Source organism: Lissotriton vulgaris, chromosome 5, assembly GCF_964263255.1.
Source record: "Lissotriton vulgaris chromosome 5, aLisVul1.2, whole genome shotgun sequence".
Classification (NCBI taxonomy): domain Eukaryota; kingdom Metazoa; phylum Chordata; class Amphibia; order Caudata; family Salamandridae; genus Lissotriton; species Lissotriton vulgaris.
The window spans coordinates 1,183,731,708-1,183,755,985 of record NC_141693.1 but is presented as its reverse complement, the minus strand read 5'-3'; the positions used below and the strand labels follow the sequence as shown (position 1 = coordinate 1,183,755,985).

Here is a 24,278-nt window from a genome sequence, read left to right as displayed (position 1 = left end):
ATGCTTAATCCTGTGATTTCATCTGTGATGGCTTTAGGGGTGGTAATTGCAATGCATTCTAATGATCGACGAATGTGATGAGTACTGTCTTTCTAAAGTGATGCTTAAACATGTATTCTTGCTGCTGCGCTTAGGTGAAGACCCCAGACTGTTAGCCCTTAAGATGTATACTTCATGGTCAGTAGATAATGCTCAGTCAGGGTTGTGTGTCACCAGGGCAGGTGTGCCTATGCCTGTTGAGGTAATGGGGTGGGTCGCCACTGGGATGATGCCAATGCGCAGGGCCCTCAGTCCCGGTCATGTTCAACTAACTGCATTTGGAGGCAAGATAATGTGCATACATGAGAGTGGTGGTACTAGCCCCACACCCCCTTCGGGAGGGGTGGAGATGTTAATCAATGTCACAAAGTAATTCCAACAGCTTATGTATATTTGTAAATTGGTGCATAGTATTGAGTAGTGTGTGTGTTTAATAAATGTACTCTTACTTTTATATAGCAAAGTACAGACTGCACATCGATTATTGAGTGTTATTGCTGCGCACCTGTAATGGCGGTTACTAGCCCACACCACCTCCCTTGAGTAAGCCTCAGACTGCTCTGCAATGCTACCTCTGAGAGTCAGGCGCTACAATTGGATGTTTGGTTCTCAGTGAAGGACAAATGTAGTCATGTTATTTGTGCAGGCCTTACAGATACTGCCTCGTTTTCCAACTCTATGTTTTCTCTTTTATCTTATTTTCTGTACCCCTTACATACTGCCTGCCCTGACATTCCTGTGCATGTGGAGAATGGTATAGGCAGTCATAGATGAAAGGGTGTGGAACTCTCATTGTATTCTAACACCAAGGTTAATGCAGCTTAAGAGCTAGCATCTCTGGCTGTTTTCTCAGGTATGGAGTCCTTCTCATACTAGATTTGCTTCTTCATTAACCCTTCCATCTTTAAAAACATGGGAATTGCATTTGATCTTCCTGAGGGTAACACACCCTAGTTCCCAATAACATTTCCCTGTAGAAAAAAATCAATCATTGTATTTGTAGTCACTTTCCATGAACATGTAAGAAGAAAGAAGGTCTTTGAGACATACCTGATGGTTGAGAAGAGTTGGAGACTGCATCTATAAGAAGAGAATGTAGGAGTATAAAACAAACTTTTATCCTAAGAGATCATTAGGAACAGAGAGCACTAACACAAGAAATAATGAGGGGAAGAGTTGTACGAGAAAAAGGCAATGGTGGATTAGAGAAATTTCAGAAGAGAATGCTTGAAAAGCTAAATAGTAAATTAAAGTGTTTGTAAACCAGCATTTGAGAAGAAAGCATTAGGAGAAGGGCGCATTAACCAAAAATAACATTTAAAAGAAACATCTTTATAAGAAAGATAGTATAAGAAAGGACATTTGGTGAAAAAGGAATCACGGAGGCAGAGCTTTAGGGAAAAAGAGGTTAGCATTGGAAAAACTAGCATTAGACTAAGTAATCTCTAGATAAAAGAAACATTAGAAGAGCATATCACACAAAGAACTTTAGAAGGAAAAACAGTGATAGGAGAGACTGTTAGGTGAAGAGAACAGTGGGGGAAAGCCAGATAGCATTGCAAAAAGAGAATATTAGGAAAAAAGAGCCTACAGTGAAGAGTGTTTTCGAAGAAATAGCAAATTAAAATCAACGGGAAAGGAAAGCTTTAGAAGAATGTTAGAAAAGAAGCAAGTAGATGAAGAAAGCATGTTAGCAGATCTTTAGAAGAACAGAACGGATAATGAAAAAATTAGGCCAGAAAAGAGTTGCGTGGAAAGAAAAAACGTGTTTAAGAAGTAATTAGGGGTAACGCATTAGGAGAACTAGGGGTCAGATGAAAACAACATAGGAAAAGAGAACATTAGGGGCCTCATTTATGAAAAGTGACGCATCGCTGCGTGAAAACAGCGATGCGTCACTTTTCACTGCGCACTCCTTGCGACACCAATGATGCGTCATATTTAATGTATGACGCATCATGTCGCAAGGACTTACAGATTCGTCAGTATTTCTGACGTATCTGTAAGAGCAAAAGTGACGCATTGCTGGAGTGTGTCACAAAAGTGACCCATGTGAAAGGGCTTGCGTCAGTCTTACGCCTGTTGTGAGGCAGGCGCAAGATTTTGACGCAACAGCATCCTAAAAGTGACGCAGTGAAATCTCATAGATTTCACTGCGTCACTATTACGAGGCTTTTTGCGGGGGAACGCCCCCTCTGCATACATTATACCATACGCAGGTATAATGTGGCGCAGGGGTTTAAAAAGTGACGCATCTACCTAGATGCGTCACTTCTTAAATATGGCGCAACAAGGCGCATATTTTACGCCGCTGGTGCATCACAAAAAGTGACGCACCGGCGGCGCAAAACTGACGCAAGGCCTCATAAATAAGTGCCTAGGACTGCAGAGAACTAGTAGAAAAGAGAATTGGAGAAAAAAGTGAAAGAATATCATAGAAAAAGAGCATTTAGAAAAGGATGTTGGGAGAAGAATTCATTAAAGTAAATTTCAAGCATTGTCAATGAAACCTGTAACATTTATGAGGGAGACTGCGTCAGTCGTAAGGAATCAGAAACATAAACAAAGACCGAGGGATTCCAAATAATAAAGGATTAAGCAGTACTAAAGGGAGAGGCAAGCACTATCAACATATATCTGCTGACACCATATGAAAAGACGACCCTAAACTGAAAGTGAATACAGCCATGTGCATGTCCATTCATTGTCACACAATCTAGGCCCGTGTGTAGATGTATTAAAAACTGCCTTTGATGGATCGTTTATGGAGGCCCAAGGTAAAGACTTGGAAAGGTGTATCTCAGACGTGGTACTGATGCACTGAACAGGAACTGTTGGTACTGTGTCCATAAGAGAACAGGCTCCTTGCATTTCATTTTTGCTCAGCACAGTGCTGCAAAACAGGGTTAATATTTCATCCGAATTCCTTCCATTACACTTTACAGTTGCTCACTGACAAAGAAAATAACCTTAAAATCCGAGTTAATTTGCATAGAACTCTATGTTAAAATCCTTTAATATCTCACAGTTCTTTGAGCGCCTCACAGTTGTTGTACAAGAAAACAAATGTCGTGTTGCAGATTGTAAATGTAAAAGTGGAATGTAGACAAAACAACTATGGTGACCACATTTTATTTTTCAGAGCCAGGACATGGGAGAAGCATCACCTGTGGATACAGGAATAGAAGTTATTACCTGAGCAGATGACTCCAGCATCCTCAGAGTGGCTACAGTCATGCCTCATCCACCCAAAGTGATTGCACTCAGACAGGTAGGACTCTGAACCCATGCAGCTGACTTCGTCTAAGAGAATGCTTCCATTGCCCTGGCCGAAGTGGGCACTGCTAGGAGCAGAAACTGCCCATCCACAACTGAGCTGTCTGCATACCACAGCTGCATCATTTAGGTCCCATCTGTCATCACACACCGTCCCCCAGGAGGAATCGTAGTAGACTTCAACGCGGCCCGCGCATCTGCTGCCACCATTCTGGAGTCGGATGGGAAAATGCACTGGGAAAAAAGCACAGGGAACCAGAAAGTGATCATGTTGACTGCCCAAAAACATGCTAGACTGAAGGCTGGAGTGCTCTTGTACCAATCAGCAACATGAGACTAGAATCAAAGTTTATTAATAAGTGAAAGCAGCTCTGTTCCACTTAACAACTCCAAGAGAGTAACATGTTTAAATTTTTTATCTGCACCACACAATTTAGATAGATTGCACTTCCCCACCTGCCAGTTTTATTAATTCTATAAAAGAACACAATCGGGCTACAAAGGTAACTTACACTGTGAGTAATTTGCACGTGCAATTTACTCTTACACTTTTTTTTTCACAACCAATTTTATTGAGCATAAGAGTATCAAGAATGTGGTATCTTCACACACCAAGATCACCACAACAGTATCAATGTAATGATGACAGAGACAGTAATGAATGAAGCAGATGCCAATGAAGCTCAGCTTTAAAGATGCCCTAGCAGCCTACTCTAAACCCCAACTACACCCCCCCGTACCCAACACCCCCCCCCACCACACGTGTACAGAAAGTAACACAAAGGAAATGTACAAAGAATAAGCAGGTATAGCGCAACCAGGGCTTTGCCACTTGAGGCCAGAAGTGTCACTGCGGTCAAATGTCCTCCTCCTGCTCCGCCGGGGGTTCCAAGGACAGGCCACGGTAGTCGGCCCACCGCTTCCAGATCTTGAAATGTTTGCGTGGGCAGCCCCGCGCCTCAAAGACCGTTTTTTCAAGGCCCATGAAATAGTCTAGCCCAGCCTTCCATGCAGACAGGGGGGGGGCCCTCACAGACTTCCATGCCCGAGCCAGGTCACGCTTGGCCACCACCAGACCCAGAAGCAACAGATGACGCTTATACATGTTGCCCCCAACCCCTTCCATGATATGCAGCAGGCCCAGCCGGTGGGTACGAGGAAGATCCCAACCCAGGACCTCAGTCAGGCAGCTCCACACACCCCTCCAGAATCCAGCCAGGCGACCACACGACCACACCGTATGTATCAGGGAGCCAGGCACCTCCCCACAGCGCAGGCATTCCGGTGACGCAATCAAGCCAGCCTTCCATAGACGTTCACGTGTATAATAGGCACGGTGCAAGTATTTGAATTGTATCAGGCGGAGCCGAACCGCAACAGCGGTGCCGCGCGGGGACTCCAGCGCCTCCCTCCAATCGTCCTCATCGAGGGCGCCCACGTCCACCTCCCACGCCTCCCGAAGGGAGCGGAGAGTGGAGGAGCAGTGGATAACAAGCGACTGATAGATCCTAGAGACCTTCTTGTCTCCCAAGTCTCCCATAAACACTTTTGCCTCAAGCGGGCTGAACTCCGGCAGGGAGTCGAGGCCGGCAATGCTCGGGGCGAGGGCATGCCGCAGCTGGAGGTAGCGGAAGAACTGGGACTGAGGCATCTGGAACTCCGCGCGGAGTTCCTCGAAGGACTTGAGGGTGGTGCCTGACATGACCTGGCCCAGTTGTGTAATTCCAATAGCCTCCCAACCCTCAAACCCGGCCAGGGCCGCCAGTTCCGGAAGCAGGCCATTGTGCCACAGCGGCGTTTCAGCTGTTAATTTGCCCCACCAACCCATGCGGCGCAGGGACTGCCGCCACACCGCAAATACCACTTTAGTGACCGACGGCAATCCACGGCGTACGCGAGCCGAATAGAGAATAGTGTGAAGCGTGCGATCTCCCATGAGAAGTCTCTCCAGGGCATAGGCTGGGTCACTCCTATCACCATACCACCATTCATTGAGGACAAGCAGGTGCGACGCTTGGTAGTAGGAGAGGAGGTTGGATGTGGCCAAACCACCACAGTATGTGGACAAAAAGCACGTCCTCAAGGCCACCCTGGCTGCACCGCCATCCCACAGGAAGCGGCCCAGCACAGAGTTCACCTGGCGGAACCACTCCATGCCAATAGGGTGCGGGAAGTTTTGGAGTTGGTACAACAGCCTCGGCAGTGCCACCATCTTAAAGATGGCCGACCTCCCAAAGATCGTGAGTGGCATTGGACCAGGTTTTAACATCTGTCTGGACCCGTTCCCACACCGGCAAGACACTGCGTGTCCAGGCCACAGCCCGCGAGTTCGAAAGGAAGACGCCCAGATACTTCAGGCCGTCCGTCGCCACACGCAATTCGGCGGCCCATGGGTCGGCAACCACTCCGCCACCCAAAATCCACAGGGTCGATTTATTCAGATTAAGGTGAAGCCCCGAGACCTCGCCAAACCCCCGCATGATCTCCAAAACCCGGGGACCCGAGCGCCGCAGATCAGTGAGGAACAGAAGGACGTCGTCTGCATACAGTGCAATCCTATCCGCCAGGTCATCGTTCCAGACAAAGCCACGTAATTGGGCATCAGTTCGTATCCGCGACGCCAGGGGCTCCATGGCCAGGGCGAACAGGTAGGGGGACAGCGGGCAACCCTGTCGAGTACCACGTCCGATGTGAAAGCGCTCAGAGACCGCGCCGGCCACGCGGACCGACGCCGTGACATTAGTGTAGAGGAGACGAATATACGACAGGAAGACAGGCCCTAGATTGAGGCGGGCCAGCAAAGTGAACAAATATGCCCAACTCACCGAATCAAAGGCTCGGTCCATGTCCGCAAGAAGGAGTGCAGCCTGTTCATCCCTAGCACCCATGGCGTCAACCGCCGCCTGCGCCCGCCGGATATTGTGCCGGGTGGCCCTGCGCGGCATGAACCCGGCCTGGTCAGGGTGGACCAGGTCGGCAATGTAGGGCAAGAGGCGGTTCGCCAGGGCCTTCGCCAAAATCTTGGCCTCAATGTTGAGAAGGGAGATCGGCCTGTAAGAGTCGTGCCGGTCCGGCGCCCTGCCCGGCTTCAAAAATACCACTATCTCGGCATGACGCCAGTCTGGTGGCAGCTCGCCCCTAGCCCGCGCCGCCTCTAGGGCTCTGCGAAAGTGGGGTCCCAACTGGACGTGGAACTTTTTATAAAATTTGCTAGGATAACCGCTCGGGCCGGGCGCCTTCCCAGTGTTCAATTGGCCAAGGGCCTCCCCGAGTTCCTCAGACGTAAGCGGGGCCTCCAAGGCGGTTCTAGTCTCATCGGGGACTGCCTGCGGGAGCAGGTCGTCCAGGTATGAGGCAATCTCGCCCTCCATCAAGGGGTCCCGAGGAGCGTATTGCGCCTCGTAGTAGCGGGCAAAGCTAGCCGCCAGCAGACCCGGGTCGGTCATGACCAAGCCGTCATCCGCCGTGAGACCAGGCAGCTCTAGGGGCTGGAAAGTCGCTTGGCAAAGCCTATGCAACATGGTGCAGGACTTGTCGCCCCACTGGTACACCCTGCTGCGCGTGGCGAGCCACGCCTGTCGGGCCTCCTTGTACAGGACTGAAGCATACATCTGTTGGGCCTGCAGGAGCTGTCTCACGACGCCCTCATCACCCCCGAGCCGACCACGCTGCTCCAGCTCCTCTACGCGGGGCGCGGCAGTCACAATGGCTTCCCGATGTTTCCGCCGAGCAGCCACACACCAAGCTATATCAATGCCCCGGAGCGTAGGCTTCAGCGCCTCCCACACAACTAGTGCATCAACATCCCCCACCAAGTTCTCGCGCCAGAAGTGATCAATCGCTTCGCGTAAATGGTTCACGTACTCCGTCCGCTGCAGCTGCCAGGCGGACATACGCCAGCGAAAAGGTTGTCGTTTAGAGGGGAGGGTCACGGTGGCCAGGACAGGGGAGTGATCCGAGAGGCCTCTGGGGAGTATTGCGGCATCCCTGACGCGACTCAGGCAGGCACCCGGCACAAACAAATAATCCAGCCTCGAGAAGGACCCATGCACCGCCGATACATACGTGAATGCACGCACTGCGGGGTAAAAATGCCGCCATACATCAATCCAACCCAGACTACTCACAGTCGCACACAATCTGGTGGGGGCAGCCGCGGGGGGGGGGGGGGGGGGGGGGGGTCAGACACTACAGGAGCTCGTCTCAGGCGGTCTAGGCCCACATCCATGACCTCGTTCCAGTCGCCCCCCCACCATGGTCAGAACCTCAGGGATCTCGTCCCACAGCGCAAACAGCCGCTCAGACAATGCCCACTGCAGGGGGGGAGGGGCGTATACACTTTCAAAGACCACCAGCTCGGAACCCAGCAGGCCCTTGATAAAGACAAACCTGCCCTGAGGATCAATCCATTGCTTCTCATGAACATAAGCCACCCTACGGTGTACCAATATGGCCACCCCCCGCGACCCCCTCGTAAAGCCAGCATGATAAACCTGTTGATAACCAAACCTCTGAAGGCTGAGGGCCTTGGAGCCCAGCATGTGAGTCTCCTGGAGCAGGAGCACATCCACCATCTCCCTCTTCCCCCACCGCAGCACAGCCCCACGCTTGATCTTATCTAGGATGCCCCGCACATTCCATGTCACCACCCGCAGGGTCTTTTGAGGAGACATAGTTGCAGCATCAGCCATTATCGACACACAGTCCAGAATCCGGCCCCCCCTCCCACCCTGGCGCAACCCGCAAATCAACAAAAATCAAAACTTCAGACACGTGTGGTCCCACCCCCCCAGCCCGCATACTCAGCAACCCCCCCCAACCCAGGACCCCCCCCAACATTTGCAACACCAGAACTCCCCCCCACACCCCACACCCACCACCCCAATACCTCAGAGAACGTTGAAGTATCTGTCGCGGCATGGAGAGACCCGGGTCCAAAACTGAGGACCCAGGGCCCGCCATACCAATGGATCCCAACAACCCAACCATGACACACACACCACCCCCCCAACAACACTCACATCCGTGAGGGTCTGAGGCCCACAAACAGTACCCCCCGAGCCCCACTGCGTCCCCATGGCAATAACTGGAGTCCTCACATGGGAACCGACCGGCATATCAAGGACAGAATGGAACAGTCTCACCAGCCAAAGTAGAGCATTTCAGTATTCAGCATACAGAGTGTGTTCAGTCCCGGCAATGCCCGCATCGGAGTGCTCCGAGTCCCTGGCACCACCCGACTGCGATGCACTGGCGGAGGCAGATCTCTTCTTGGAGCGAGACCTCCGATGGCGGCCCTTCCTGTTCGGGCGATCCGTCCGCTCCGGCGACGATCCCTGGGACCTGCCCGGGTCCAGCCCCGGCTGGGCATGGGGCCTGAGTCGCACCGCTTCATCGGTCCAACGGAACACCTCCTCCGGTGAATCGAAGAAATGGGTCCGGGACTGATATATCACCCGCAGGCGGGCCGGATACAGGAGAGAGTATTGGAGCTTGAGGCCCCTCAGCTTAGCCTTAGCGTCCATGAAGGATTGCCTCTGTTGCTGTACCATCTTCGTATAGTCCGGGAAAATCATGATAGTATGATTCTTGAAGGCGAGCGAGCCCTTGTTCCTCGCCTCCCGCAGGATAACATCCCGGTCATGATAATTCAGCAGCCGGGCGATGACAGGTCGTGGGCGCTCGCCCTCCGGCGGCCGCTGGGTCAGAGCCCTGTGGGCCCTCTCAATCACGAAGCACGTAGACAGTGCCCCTTCGGGGAGCCAGCTCTCAAGAACCGCTCCATGCTGTCCTTCTCGCACCGCTCCGGAAAGCCAATGAAGCGGAGGTTGTTTCGCCGCGCGCGCCCTTCGGCATCCTCCACGCGGGCCGCCAGTGTCTTTTGAATGCCCTCCACCTCCGCCAATCGTTTCTTTAGGCCACCAATGTCAGCCTCGGTCGCTGTGATGCGGGTCTCAGCCCCGGTGATCCGCTCCACCGCGTTGCGGAGGTCCTGGTGCAGGAGCGTGACATCCGCCCCGACCGCCCCAATTTTGGCATCGAGCATGTCCCGGGATTGGGTGATGGCCGCCAGTATAGCTGCATTGTCCGGTCCAGGGCCACCGCTGCCACCGGCCGCCCCCGCGCCGCCACTCGGCCCGGTGAATTTATCGATGGGGCCATGTTTAGGCGGGCCACCTCCTCTGTCCCTGGTCATGGCACACGCTGGGCAGGGCGGACACCACCCCTGAACCGTCGGGCACTGTCACAAGTCCTGGATGGGACGGCCTGGACGAGGCCTCCGATGAGAAAGCGGGCCGGGCGGCCCAAATCCGGTGTCGCGAAAATCGAGGTCCCGGCGTCACTCAGGTGGGACAGGCCTCACCCACACTCGTCACCACGAGCGGCCGTCCAAAGTACAGGAATAAGCTGTGGCTCCGTGGTCTGTGGGCAGCCGTATGCAGCGGGCCGGGCCAGGAGTGGCAGATCGGGTGCCACCACCGTCCGCCAGTCCGTCACCGGCCGCCTCGGGGCTCAAGGATCCCAGTCTCCAGGCTGTCGCGGGGCTATGCCGTGCTGTCGCCGCTCGTTGGTCACACAGGGGAAGAGCCGTCCTCCCGATGAGTAGGAGCTGGTGGCACCGTCCCGATCTCCAGGCGATCGCAGCCAGAAAGTTGAGCCAAGGGCGGCGTAGTGGATGCCACCCGCACCCGCTAGATCGCAACCGCCACCAGGCGTCGCGAAACTCGAGGACCCCGGTCTCCGGCCGGTCACCAGGCCGCACTTCGCCGCCGTCTCCCTCCGATCACAGGAAGGGAAGAAACGCAGGATCGACACACCAAAGTAGACAGGAGACTTCGCCAGATCGAAGTTAACCACTGGGTATCAACAGCGGGCTCGGGGGCCAGGATAAATGATCGAATTAAGTCCGGGCCGGCGGGAGCTCTACAAGGCTGCGACCGCCATCTTCGCCCGCCAAGCCACCCTACTCTTACACTTTTGAGTAACTTTACTGGTATAAAGCTACTCAAAAGTGTAGACTTAGGTTTCTCCACCACTTGTAAAAGTGGGTGCCCCCTAATTTATGAATATATGTTACTACTACCAAAAAAGAAGCAGTAGTAAGTCCAGCGTCACATATGGCCAACCACTGATTGTCCAGGAAAGAGAGACCCAGTGTGTGTTCAATGCATGAGAGGCACACAGAGGAAGTTGCCAAACTTGAGAACACAATCCAGGAGTGACCTGTGCTGAGAGAGGGATCTCTGAACTCTCTTTACAGTATTGGCAAAACAGTGCCTAAGACTGTCACGGAAGTGCTATCATGAATGGAAACCAGCAGCCTGCCATGACTGAATTGAGAGAACCAACGCACCACTGAGGCTCGAAGCCCCAAACCATCCTGGTGGCTGCAAATGCCTTGAATCTTAAAGAGGACTCTGCATTTAATCTGCAACCGTTTCCAGCACCGATTCACAGCCACTGACGACATATGGTGCCATCACATGAGCCCACCTGAACCAAGTCCCCAGAAATCATCCAGCATAAGGCTGCCAAGAGCGAGTCCCAAAGGAGGCCACACTGTATGAGTGGGGACAACCCCCATGCTGGTGGCACAGTCTGGACTGGCACAGAGTGAAATTGAATATGCTTTCCTTTCTACAAAGGTAAGCACGGTGTTGTACAACATATTATTGTCTGTTGTTTCACTGTGAGTTCTAAGCCCCGGGACAGTCACCCTGAGGACATTGTAATTTCTTATCCGCGTTCCTCGAGTTTCAAGTGCAGAAAGATTGTACGTGGTCCAGTCTGCAGAGCCATCGTAGGATGAGCCTGAGACATCGGAGGCAAACAATCACAACCTCCACATCTGGTACCCACTGTCGGCTCTGAGGCCTCACAACCAGGGTTCGACAGAGGGGTCAGACTAGTGCATTCATCCATGCCTTCATCTATTGCATTATTATGTTCTCAACTTCGTCATATTAATTCCTTAAGAGCGTTGAATGTTCAGCACCCAGTGCTGAACGTTCGAATAACGGGTGCTGGCCCGTCGGCCAACGGTCGTGCGCAGCACTGGCAAGGTAGTGCTTGCGACGACCGTTGGCCAACGGCAGCACTTAAAGGGTTAATGCTACTTTCTACCCATAAAATTTTCATTGCATGTTCCATCGCAGAGGTGTCTGAGCTTGCGCTTTGGTCAGTAAAAGGTAAAATCAAGTCGAGTTAACAAACAGATTTCATGAACTGCATAGTGTTGAGGATTATTTCATGAATAAATGGATATAATATGTTGGACTGATTAACAGAATTTGCATACTATGTGTTTCTGTAATACTGAAGGTGCAGAGGGACTAAGACGGTGACACTGTTAAAGAATTTGCTAGCACCTAGGTTATGTGATCATAAGTAGGAGCTCCATTAACCAAATTAGGGGGATTCGTATAAATTATAGGATCCTGCAAGCTTACACGATCTAGCTCCCAGTGGCCTGAGAAAAACTTGTTTTCTCAAAGACTGTGTCCCACTCCACTCAGTTGTAATCCCTGGAGTTTAGGACTACATCAGAATGATCAGAAGAACATTTATTTTATTCTCCACTGCGTAGTGTCATGTGAGGATGAAATGACTGAACTCGTTTGGCTCCTGATGGACTCCTTAGACTTGTGATGTGTTGGAGCATAGTGAAGTAAATGCAGGTTTGGAATATTTAGTTTGCATTTACACACTGATGAATAAATACATATAAAAGTAACCTCTGTGTGTGGTGTAGTCTTTGGTGAGTGCCTGGGCTGGGGAGGACTAAACATAGGGTTGGGGGAAAGCTGGACAGAAACAATACAGATCTAATAGCTCCTTCCAGTGACACCAAAGTACTGCTTGGGATTTTAAAGATTGAAATCAGGTGGAAAATGGGAGTCATATTTTGATAATACTTATTTTTCCTGCAGGTGTTCCAGGATAGGTTGACCCATTTCAGGAAACCTTCATTCATCTTACCTTTAGGGATAGATTTAAACCTGCACTGTTCCAAAACATAAACAAGTACTCATTTGCCATTCAGGGGAAAACAAATGATATTGGCATGAAGGTGTGTGAAAAAATTCCCATGCACAGGATGTGTGTGTAGCAGGGGGGTTCAACAAAACTCAGATGTATAGTGTGTCTCCCAAGAGGACTCTTTCTGGCCACTGATTTAAAAATCAGACACCAGCTATCAGTGTTGAAAGAAAGAGAGCAATATCTCACAGGTCTCCTGCAGGGACTGTCATCAGTCATGCACTCCTCTCTTTGGAACAGAGACAGGAAAGCCTCTGCTGGTGAGGGAGAAATACGCAGCTAATCAGACCTGGCAGAATGCAGAGAACTTGGGGGTTGGTGACTGGAGCTTGGGACGCAGGAACTCAAGGGGCACTTGCATGAAAGAAAGGGAAAAAAGGAGGGATCGTCTGAATCAAAGGGCAGAGGCTAACGAGAAATAAAGGAGGAGATGATACTCTATAGAAATTTAAAATTGCCAATAAAGAACCATAATTTAGTCCTCACAGTGATCACCTCTACAGATGTATCCAATCCTAAAAGAAGGGAAGGTGCCTAACCACACCTACTTACCAGACTTCACTATATACGGAACAGGCTATGAATGAAACACATGGATTTCCATGCTCTTTTACCACGGTGGCTACCACTCCTTTTCAGGCAATCGGGGAGCGGGGGAAGGGGGGGCGGAGAAGACCAAGTGCATTGCACTATGTTTCCTTGCCAATAATACACTTCAACCATGTAACTTTAGCTAAAATCACAGGCACAGTTTTCTAAAATATGCAGGGATCTACAGATTTCCTACAACACAGTGTTCCAACGCTTCTTGCAATACATATGGTCCACCACTATCTAGCTTTTGTAAATGACCAGTGTTTGTAGGGTTCAATGGTTGCTGACTGACCCAGATTATCATATTGTGGCCATTGATCATAGTACGCGAGAGGAAATTGGGATGTATCCCTTCCCTGGGGGCCCATATGTCAAAACTACACCTAAAAGAATTCAAATTCCCTCTTGTTTGCCATGAGGAGGGAGATGCTGCAGGCCCCCTGGGGCGGAAAGACTGATGGAGCTTTTATGGTGTTGGTGCATAACTTAATGCCATGGTGGGCTCTTCCATATTTCACTTGCGTGACGTGAGCTTTCTGCCTCAGAGCTGCATAGTGGAGGTAACCCCCTCTCAATCTACCCCCTGGTAGGAAGACTCCTGGTGTTGTGTTGTTGCAGGCGCACAGCCCAATGCTAGTGTGGGCTGCTCCACACCTTTTTTTTTGTTATTCCCCCTAGTTGGAGGAAAGCACTTACCCCTGCCTGTAGGAAACTCTGCCTTGCATTTAGTGAGTGGATCTCTGCCTGGGACTGCGGTCCTGCAGCAATCCCCAAGCAGGGATCCATTAACAAGAGGTACTACTTGTCCACTCTGCGGTCTCTTCTCTGCATTGATCAGTGCTCAGTGGAAACCGGTATGTACCCTGGGCACAACTGCTTTCACATTTGTCATTTTGACGTCAGTGTGCTGGACAACAGTAGTGAAAGAAGAATTACAGGATGCAAGGAAAGATCTTCCTTGGTATTCTCCATTTCATATTTTTAAAGAAAATCCTTCTGGTGCTTGCATCACAAGTATTTTCATTGTTAGGGTGGTGGGCAAACTGTTGATGTCCACTGTACTACAAAAGAAATGCGGTGGATGTAATCAGTTTGTCCACAGCTGTCAAAAGATTAAAATGGAGAATTGTTGAAGTCCCTGAGTATAGTGTACTTTTTAGACGCTAAATCTTTTACCAAAGGTGTGCCTGAAAGGATAATCACTGCCCTTCTATGGAGCTGGTTAAGAGGGACATTGCAAACAGCTTACAGCTTCATAGGAAACCTCGGTTGATATTTCTGATGACGTTGCTAAAGAGCAACACTTGGCGTGAAGTGGTTAGCAACAACTCCTATCTCAGCCCCTCTCCTCAAAAGTGCAAGAAGATATGTTTCATGATTATAAGACCTTTTGCAAGCTTGTCCCAGTCCAACTGCTAGAACTGGTGACCAATAACTAAAGAACCACAACAACTCATCTCAAACATAATAGATGATTGGGCAGCTCCAGTTAAGGACTTTATCATACTGAGCAACAAATACTAGTCTTGAATGACCAGATCAGCCTTAATCTGGTATCAAGATTAAGGGATTCTTAAGTAAATATTGCAAATTGTATCATCCCTATTCTAGCATCTTGTGAAGGCCATTCCTAAGTATTTGCATGAATAAGAACAAATAATCAACTTAAAGTATGGCCAGAGATTCCTGGAACTACTTTTCATTGCTGTGCCATCAAAGAAAAATCTACCATATGTTGCCATGTTAAACAATGTTGCAATTGGTTTTAAGCCAAATTGTCAGAAATAACAGGGAATGGTACTTGGGGAAAACTGAAAAGGGATCTTGGTATTCTGTGATCCACAATAAATCAGGGAAAAACAGTGTGGAAAAGGAAGAGGTTGTGGCAGGAAGCACGGCGGTGGTTGGTGCTCAGAGGGATGAGATGAAACTTTGCAAACCAGATTAAACACAGGACCAACCGGAGCAATGCTTAGAGGTTAAGCAGTGCTTCCAGGGTAGCATATGGGGCAATGGGGGATGCCTGTTGCCTTGCAACTGCATAGTTGTACCTCCATATTCCCTTTCCTGCATCTTTGTGGTTTTCAACTTTCCTTCCCTGTTTCTTTCCCTTGCTATATTTACTACTGTGTTTGTGCTCACCTGAACAACTCGATTGAGTTGGATTTTATGTGTATGGAATGCTGCTTCCTGTGTACTTATTTGGTGTTTCCTGTCTCAACGTCCTCCAACACAACATAGCGGTCTCCTCCAGTCTCCATGTTATCGAGTTGCTGAAGGTATCCATGGTACTCCTTCAGTTTGTTACCAGCATTCATCTTGTGAGACCTGGCCATTCCCTGACTGGAGTATTCTGTGTGAGGGGTCAACTTTGTCTGCTAATTATAATCACTCTTTCCTATCCTTTATATAGGACTTCTATGCCATACTGGGAGTTTGTAAACTTTGACCTGTTTACACTTACCTTCTGGACATGGTTTAACAATACCAGTTAGGTGCTGCCTGTTTTTCTTTCTCTCTCTGTTAATCCCTTCCCCCGCATTACCCAATGGAGAGCACAGGCTTCTGTGGAAAACTCTAAACTTGTGGTCGCATGATTCTCATGGTAAGGAGGCTTGGGGTCTAGCATCAGGATAATAAATCATGTTCCCATAAATGAAAGTTCCTCACACAAATAGCTCAATTAGGTCAGCAGACTTACAGTCAAAGCACTAATCTGAAGATAGAATTACCAGCAAGAATCAGAGTCAGTGGATACCTTTCTAATACTATTGGCAGTCAATTCAAATTGACCTCTCATGAGTAAGTACTCTGTAAATACCCGCATTATCCCTTCCTTGTGGACATCATTTGGGGGTTTCCCTGTAAGAGGAGGATAGGGGCTGTAAACCTTTTTAGTGCTATTTCCGCCATGCTTCCAAGGTACGAACGTTCAGAATGCAATTAGGCAATATCTTGGTGCATATTTCCATAAGATAGATGTACAGCTTATGGGTGGAAATGGTGACAGAGCTAGGAGAGCTAATATGGACTATTTCAACCTGATTGGCACAATTCAAAATTGTCAGCCTTTTAGATCTTTGATGAAATATTGCATGAGTAAATCATTTGGCTGATTTTCATTGCTGCTTTCCTCTAAGTGTGGGCCATTGCATACAGATCAGCCACATAGAACTGTTGATTACCAATTACAAATAATTAAGATTGCATAATTACATAAAAATCATTGGTGAAAAGGGCATTCTTAATTTATTCCCTTGCAATATGAAATGGCGGTGACTTTGATTGATATGTGGGAAGTCTGGCCAAGACGTTTGTGTGCAGCAAGAACCTCAAGGCTCTAAAATTTGTATTGAACCAAACACTCTCCAACACCCAATGTATAAAATGTAAGTGCACTATTTCAAATGTGTTTTTATAATTCAATGTCGCACCAACCTTGGAGTCTGTGTTGGCATTACTGTAATACAGAACCATAAAAAGGTACACCCACAGATCAAATCTTGACTGGTTGAGCCCAAATGATAATGGAAGTGTACAGTCTATTTTTACTTTTGCTAGCTTTTTAACTAATATGTTTATACTAGTGTTAATTAGTCAGATTGGTTGTTATGAGACACATTGGAGAGGTTGCTAGTCAAGGTTTATTCATAAAACTATGACATATGCATTTATCACTGGTGGGAAATTCCATGCCCAAATCAAACCACTCACTTTAAACGTTATACAGGATGCCCCTGAACCTTGGATGACATGGTGTAACTGGACAGGTCATAAATGTTCTTGTTATCCACTGTAGGGATCCACAGCTTATCTGAAAAGCTGTAACCACTATTCGAGTCAGCGCCAAAAATACTGTGGTATGCTGTGATTCTCGGATCAATCGCCTCCATTTCAATAGCAACAACAACCCCTAAATTCAGTTATCGCTCAGCACAAACTAGACTTCCAAAGGTCTAATGACATACTCATACAACCTCATTACGAACTCCTCTGTAATTTAGATCGGTCGGTAAAAGGTCTTATTGGCCTCCCCTAAAATCAAAAGATCTGTGATAGCTCCTGAATTCTGTGTCTTTCGTTTGTGAACCCTACTTGCTTTCAGGTCAAGCTCGGTTTGAAATAGTTAAATGAGGAATAACCAGTTCAATCTGGACACGAAATACCAATTTGATGATAATTCCTCATTTCTTAGAGAACCACATTAAATACTAGTAACGTTGTACGTACCCCTTCCCCTAAATTTCACTGAAGACCCCGGTATGTGTAACTCTGGCGGACAGAGATACTGGATATGACTCCGGGACCTAAGAATAAAGACCTTGGAGGGAGATTGAAGTACAAGGTGTCTGTCTTCTCACATGAACACAAGAAGTACTTGATTGGCAATTGAATGACCAAGGTGAATGCCAGTCAACTGTTTATGGTGAGATAAGTATCAATAGGTCAACAGGTTTGGAGCTGTCTGGCACACAAAGGGCACAATCACGTTGTTCCCACATTTTGCGGGTTTAAATTAAGCACCTGCTAATTTCCAATTATGTGAGAATTCGCAAATTAGTGGGTGCACGGTTTGAGTAAAATTACGCAGGAATGGGTAATAACACAAATATTATGTGATTCCCCATTCTTCCATGTGTCACTAGCACATGTACGCAATTAGCAACCAAGTTGTACATCAGGTTTTGGGCTCAACAGAATGTGACAGTCACGAGCTTAAATGGCCTAAACAAAACTTTGGACAGCCTGTGCCATACAGTGACCATTTTTATGATGATGTAATTCGTACCCCGGGCCAAAAAATTGCAAATAAGCTTTGAGTGCTAAGAGAATAGCAATGTGTAAAGCTCTTTCTACTGAACGGAACCATTGATTCTGCATGGCGTTTCTTAGGGTAGTTTTGCTGTGAAGTTTTTAATGAACATAAAAATAGACTTTAGCTAAAGACGTTCACATGTATCGTAATTATTTCAGGGCTGTTGCAAGTTTTTTAATTGACTGCCAGATGCCAATCAACTTAATGCTACACAGATAGCGCAATTAAGTCACGATAAATCTCTAAAACAATGATGACTTTTCCCCTCATAGCATTTCGTAGCCTTCATCAGTGTGGTGTTCTATTTCAACACAGTAACTGGCTTTTTTATTTATATGACAGAAACAAGCCATTATAAGCACAACCTGGGCTCCAAAACCCAGGACAGTCCCTGATTTAGCAGAATAATTTTGTTGGGGCGGATTGATATGCTACCACCTGTATATATGGACTTGTGTAAGAGACCTTTTAGTGGGACATTAAAGAATGGGTAATAGAAACTGGTCTGCGACTTAGTCCAGGCATATCTGCGTGTCTGAGCAAGGCTCTAAAGTTGTTTGCGGAGGTCCCATCAAGACTGGAAACCTGCTTACCAGTGTTTTATACCTAGTTGTTGGATGGGCGAATGTTTGCTGTTTTCATTGCACAGGTGATGTGTTGAACCAACCTAAAACTTTATTACTTGTCAGGGAATTTTGGGATCTGAATCTCTAAAGGGAGCTGTGTTTCAGGGCAGGAGTCTTATTTTTAGAGGCATACCCCAGCTAACCTTGAAGCTTTTGGTTGCTTTGTTGGAATTAAATCCTTAAAGCCACTAGCAATAAAGCCGTATCCATCAGTTCCACGTACATTGAGAAGAGATAGTTGCTACTCTGATGTCCTACACTGATCACACGCCATTTACGAATACTTTAATGTTCCCTCTTGTCCTTATACTCTCTAAAAATTCCAATATTCGTTGATTACTCCATCGATAGTCCTTGCGCTGTATCAACAGAAATGCCCTCATTGATTGATCTTACCTGGTGCAGTAGTGTTCCTGGCAATGGGCGTGGTATGTGTAGTCGGAAAATCTATAGAGAGAAGTAAAAGTACAATATGTAAGCTCACCCACACAGGAATTGAGTATGAGGCTTTTGATGAACTTCTTTGCCTAGATATTATTTAATTTCCACATGAACATGCATAGATTTAATTCATTTGATATTGAGCTGATGCAGGAATTCAGTGACTAAGGAATATGAAGAAATTAAGTCCTTTCAAGTACAACTCTGGATGCTCAGGACAAACATGTGTGTAGATCATTATAAAATCCAGTAACCTTGGATTAACGGAGTCTGAAACCAAAGCAAGGTTCGGAAGTGGCTAGAGTTTCTAATTCATATCACAAGTGGTTAATCGAATGGTATTTCAGCCATTAGGGAATGGGATAACACATACTTTTCAAGCTGCACACTAGGTTTTTGATTTAATCGTTAGAGAATTTGAAGCCCTGAAGTTGTTCAGGGAGGGTGCTGGCAGTGTTCAGGATAAGCTTTATAAACATTATGGTACACATGTAATCAAATGTATCCTTCGGAGCCCTTCAAGTGTTGGTGTATTGGAAGCAACAGAAGATTAGGAAATGTGCTCCTTCTTCTTGCTGCAACCAGTTCCCCCACATAAGTCTGGCAAATCCATTGATATTTACAGCATAATGGTGCACAATCAAGAAGTCGATTACTTAATTCTGAAATGCTAGAAGATTGTTCTTATATCCTTTTCAACCACACAAATCCTTTAGCTTGTCTACCTTAGACAGAGTGCCAAAGGAGCCGACAGGCAAGACCAAGTCTAGGACAACTAGCACTGTTAGTTGATTAATGTCTGCAGACAGCCTCTCCACATTCTGGCCAAGGTGAATATATACCACTACAAAGCATGTGTTTACAACGCATGCGATTACAACGACTTGCTGTAGGGGGCGCTGGATGTTGGAATAGTATAATTTACTATTCCAACTCCAGTGTGTGCAATAGTAGGGAAGGTGTTGGAACAGTAAATTATACTATTCCTTAGCTTAGAGCGCCCCCTACTGCAAGTCGTTGTAACAACTTGCGTTGTAATGGTACTGGGATGTAACAACGCAGTTGTTGTAACAACCACGTTGTAATCACATGCATCGTTAGGCATGCAGTGTAATGCTGTTTCCCGGACAAGACAGGTTAGATGCCAAGGCCAAAGTGAGAACTTAATTGGAAGCAAGAAATACCATGAGGCCAAGACTATCCTGCCATTCGGCTAAGGCAAGCCAGTTCAAAGTTTCTTCTTTAGGAAATTCTACAGTAGAATGTGAAATGTTACCATAAATGTTACTTTCCTCTAGGAGGGCTGCTGACTGGTCTCCTTCAAAGCAGGAGCCAGCTGGTACATGTGTGCGATGAGCACTGTTAATAAATGCAGGAATGGTGTAGATGTCAGACGTTTAGAAGGCAAGAAATGAGATCAAGCTTTTGCTTGTCAATAGAGAAGTCTTTTTTAGGGTTTGAACGTCTGGTGTTGATTCTGAGTGGGATGGGGAAGCACCGTCAATGATGTAGAGAAGAACAAGTAAAGAATATAACCTTTAGCTGATTGATGGACTCTACCACAATGAGGTAATTGCAAAAAAGATTTTGTTCTAATGAGTTTGCATTTTTATGAAGGTTGAAGTCACCCAGAAGGGAGGAGTGGGTGTGTTGGATGGCTGAATTGGTCAGGAAATCTGAGAATTTGTCAATGAAGTCCTTACTCTAGCCGAAGGTCTGAAGATAAGGCAGCGGGTTCAGTTTCAAAGAATGGAAAGGGGCACATGAGGGGCCCCAGGTAGTTGAGTCTCACTTGTTTGTCCAAGGTGTTAGACCCTATGGATGACAACAAACTCCTCCTTTCTTGTGTGTGGTCTGCACAATGGCTGCTACAGCTCGTGGGAACAAGAGCATCCAGGGTGTACAAGAATGTGGGGGAGAATCGAATCGTGTTTCTGTAATGAAGCCTGTGTCATGATGTGATAGGTAATGAGGTCTGCAATATGTGGGGTGGAAAATTACAAAGAATGCGCTAATAAGCATGAGTTAGAATGTCTGGTGGGTACTTTGAGGCTGTGTTGTGGTTAGAGGGATGTGCATGAGGTTTGGTGTACATTTTGTAAGGAAGCTATATGAATATTTGTGTGGCCTACATCTGGGTGTGATTGACAGGAAGGGCAGTGTAGGGTCCTGGCTACCGTACATGTGTATACCTTACCTTTTAGGCTGCCGAGGAACAGAGGCCTGCCTCTAACAAGCCCCAACAAGCAATGCTCTCAATGCTCTTGTCTATATTGCATTTGGTGAGGATGTCAGAGTAGTGTCACGCCATCATGAATTGTCTGAAGTTGCGATAAGGCAGGAAGTGATGTCAAGAGGTGGATGCTGAAATACAGTGATATTACCTCCGGTGCAGCTGGATGATGGAGATTGAAGTCTTGCCTGGCTTCATCTTTAAAAATGGTTTTGGCAGAAGCCCAGTGTTGTCACTTCCCAAAGTGGTGGATGATGGGAAATGCACTAGTGCCACTTTTTGCTAAGGTGGATGAAACAACGTCTGCTGGTCCGGCGGCTTCTTTTTAAGATAGTTTTGATGATTAACCCATGATGTCACTTCCTGTTGATTTGGATGCTGGGAAATGCAATGATGTCACTCATAAGGAGGTGTATGATAGAAGAGGTGCATGCTGTGAAAGCAAATGGTGTCATTTCTTGTAGAGGTAGATGCTGTGAAATATAGGGAGGACACTTTCTATATAGGTGGCTAATTAGGAATGAAATCACATTTCCTGGCTTCTTCTTGAAGATATATTTTGCAGGAAACCAGCTACGTTACTTCGTGTAGCAGTAAACATCAACCTGTTTTGTGTATACCTAAACTACGATGATTTTCAGACACAATCTGAACTCGAGGGTGCAGTAGAAATAATAATTTATTTCCTTTTAACTGTTCTGCTTTCCCCTTTCTGCTCTCTCTATCTGTAGCCATTCCCATGCATGGTTTGGTTAGTAAATTGCTGTCACTGTAACATGCAACCCCCACTAACGTCTTGTGGTGAAGTCTGCGCTACATAAAACTGTTACATAATACAACATGATACAAGATAAAACAAAATGAAATACAATTGAACAAATTAAATGAAAACATGGTGGTGCCGTCAAAAACTGAAGGGTTGACAAGGGTCATAGTGAATTGCTAATGGAGATATTGCCAGCATTTAGAGATTTTTTACATTTTAATACATTATCTTCCTTCTGCACAGCAGGGGTAAGGGGTTCCAAAAAGATGCAGCAGAATCGAGATAGCTCTGCAACCGGTTTGAACATGTTTGAGTTTGAGAAGGTGCACTAGATGGTGATCAGCTGATATTAAATGCAACAGAAGATGTCAGGAGTTGAAAAACTCAGACAACGGCGTCTATCTACAGTTATGCCTTGATTTATGGACTAGACCCAATGCCTTATATTTTAATTCAATAGAAACAGGACAACCCAATAGTCCCCAAGGAACTGGGTAATATAAGTTTAAATAGAAAGAAGCTCCTTGAGGAATTATTTCCAATATCTAAACAATTTATATTAAGTCTTATATAAGTACTTTACTTCGAAAGAAAACATAAGCAACATGGAATCTTCATGAAATTTTTATATTATTTAGAAAATACTGTTTTAATTTTTCAAGATTCTAAAGGCTCAAATAATAGGCAACAAAAACAACACTACAATTTCTTGTACATTTCCTGTAGTGTAGTACACCGTTGGTACAGTATGTAATATACAAATATATACATAGGGTGCTCCTGTACATGTAATCAATTAATCCAAAAATACAATATATACAAATCCTTGTTTGGATAATTGTGAACCAAACGGTGTATATGCGTCGACGTTTCGGTCTCTAATATCTACTTTTCACCGAGACCATCCTCAGGACTAGGTGTTGCACAAGGAATTAGACAAGATGTCTTCCAAAGCCACAATCCACCACTACTTGTCAGGGTTATTGGCCCCACTCCTCCATTGTAACTCCACTTGTTATATATAGGGTTCTTTTGAAATCGTGTGCACTTATGCGGAAATCGGCTCTTCAATAGCCTGCCAACCATACAAATTGGAAAGCTTACATCCACAGACGCGACCGTGTTACTCAAGTCTCCGTCAGTTATATTTTAATATCTCATGAATCGGAAGTAGTGCTGATGAAGTAATATGATCCATTGCAGACAGTCCTACCAAGAACCTCATAGTTTCTTTTTGAATAAGCCAGAGTCTTTTTGTGAGGATATCGAAGATTCAAATACATTGCCTTGGAATACTCCACCAACTAGGACATGGAAGAATTGACAATCATTACTTTGTGAGAAAAGAAAGAATGTTGATATATCTCTATAAGATCTATAGGTGAAAATAGCATGCAATAGCTGCTGAACTGGTCTGTGTAGACATATTGAGAAAGGACTCTTCATTGACATCTAGCATTTTTACATAGCGCATAGGAGTAGGTGGGTCACACAAGGATGTTGTCAGGAATGCTATTCCTAAAGTGAGGTGTTACTCAAAGGAAGCAAGATCTCAGTTGTGTCATTCTTTGTGGCATTGTCCAGGTAGAAAAAGCTATTAGCCTGTTTGCGATTGTTAAAAGTAACACTCTAGATTTATTTTGCCTTTTTGAGCAATGAATATCGTTTTAAAATACATTAGTAAATGCAACAAAACCGTTGCATTCAATGCGCCTGAGGTAGAGCATACAGAATAAATATTAATGGAAATACAATTTAATTTTTGGGGACACCACAGACAGGACAGCAAAGTATAGAGGTGGGGATGAGAGTGCCACCTTGCCACCTATGTAGAAAAATGCCTCATGTTTCTGTCCTTGTTTTCGTAATGTACCCGTTTAATTTTAAAGGGCAATCTGTTACATTGGGAAAAAGCCAATTAAAAAAAGATTCAACGGTAAATGTTGCTGGTAACTTTCATTTGTATCGGTAAACCATCTGTTTTGCAAAGAATGCTTAAACAAAATGTGTTATTGTAATCTCCTTCGTTTGATCTGTTGAATCCGTTAATGTGTGTGCAGCGTGGGCTCCTGGCTTCATTTTTCAGGCTAACTACGGGGGTGCCGTGTTGTGCTTTTCTTTACTGAAATCTTTGATTAGGCTGAAGCTATCTAGGCAACGTGATACGTGTTCTGAGCGCATGCAGTATTTATTATGATAAGTCATGTCAAAGACTGTAGCCAGCCATCTAAATTGTGAGTAATTCCGCCCTGAGACAAACAACTGCTCCGCCCTTTTTTTTGCAGGGCCAATATTATCAGTTTAATCTGTACCCCACCACTAACACCCCCCTCCGCAATTTTGAGATGTAGTAAGATGAAACATAAACATGGTACAGAATAAGGGTGACTGCACCAGATTTGTGCACCTTTTACCCCTTTCTGACCTCTGATCTACTTGCTTGTATTA

General features: G+C 46.4%; 2 protein-coding genes across 2 annotated transcripts in view; both read right to left on the bottom strand.

Annotated features, from left to right (window-relative positions):
• LOC147712229 (scavenger receptor cysteine-rich domain-containing protein DMBT1-like) overlaps positions 1–24,278 on the bottom strand; it is a 1,653,398-nt gene that overhangs the window by 1,355,151 nt on the left and 273,969 nt on the right. The gene's annotated exons all lie outside the window — the stretch shown is intronic.
• LOC147712232 (scavenger receptor cysteine-rich domain-containing protein DMBT1-like) overlaps positions 22,988–24,278 on the bottom strand; it is a 64,891-nt gene continuing 63,600 nt past the window's right edge. The window contains exon 5 of the mRNA XM_086919273.1: positions 22,988–23,134. Within this exon, the coding sequence (XP_086775399.1) occupies positions 22,988–23,134 (147 nt within the window). The remainder of the gene's footprint in view (positions 23,135–24,278) is intronic.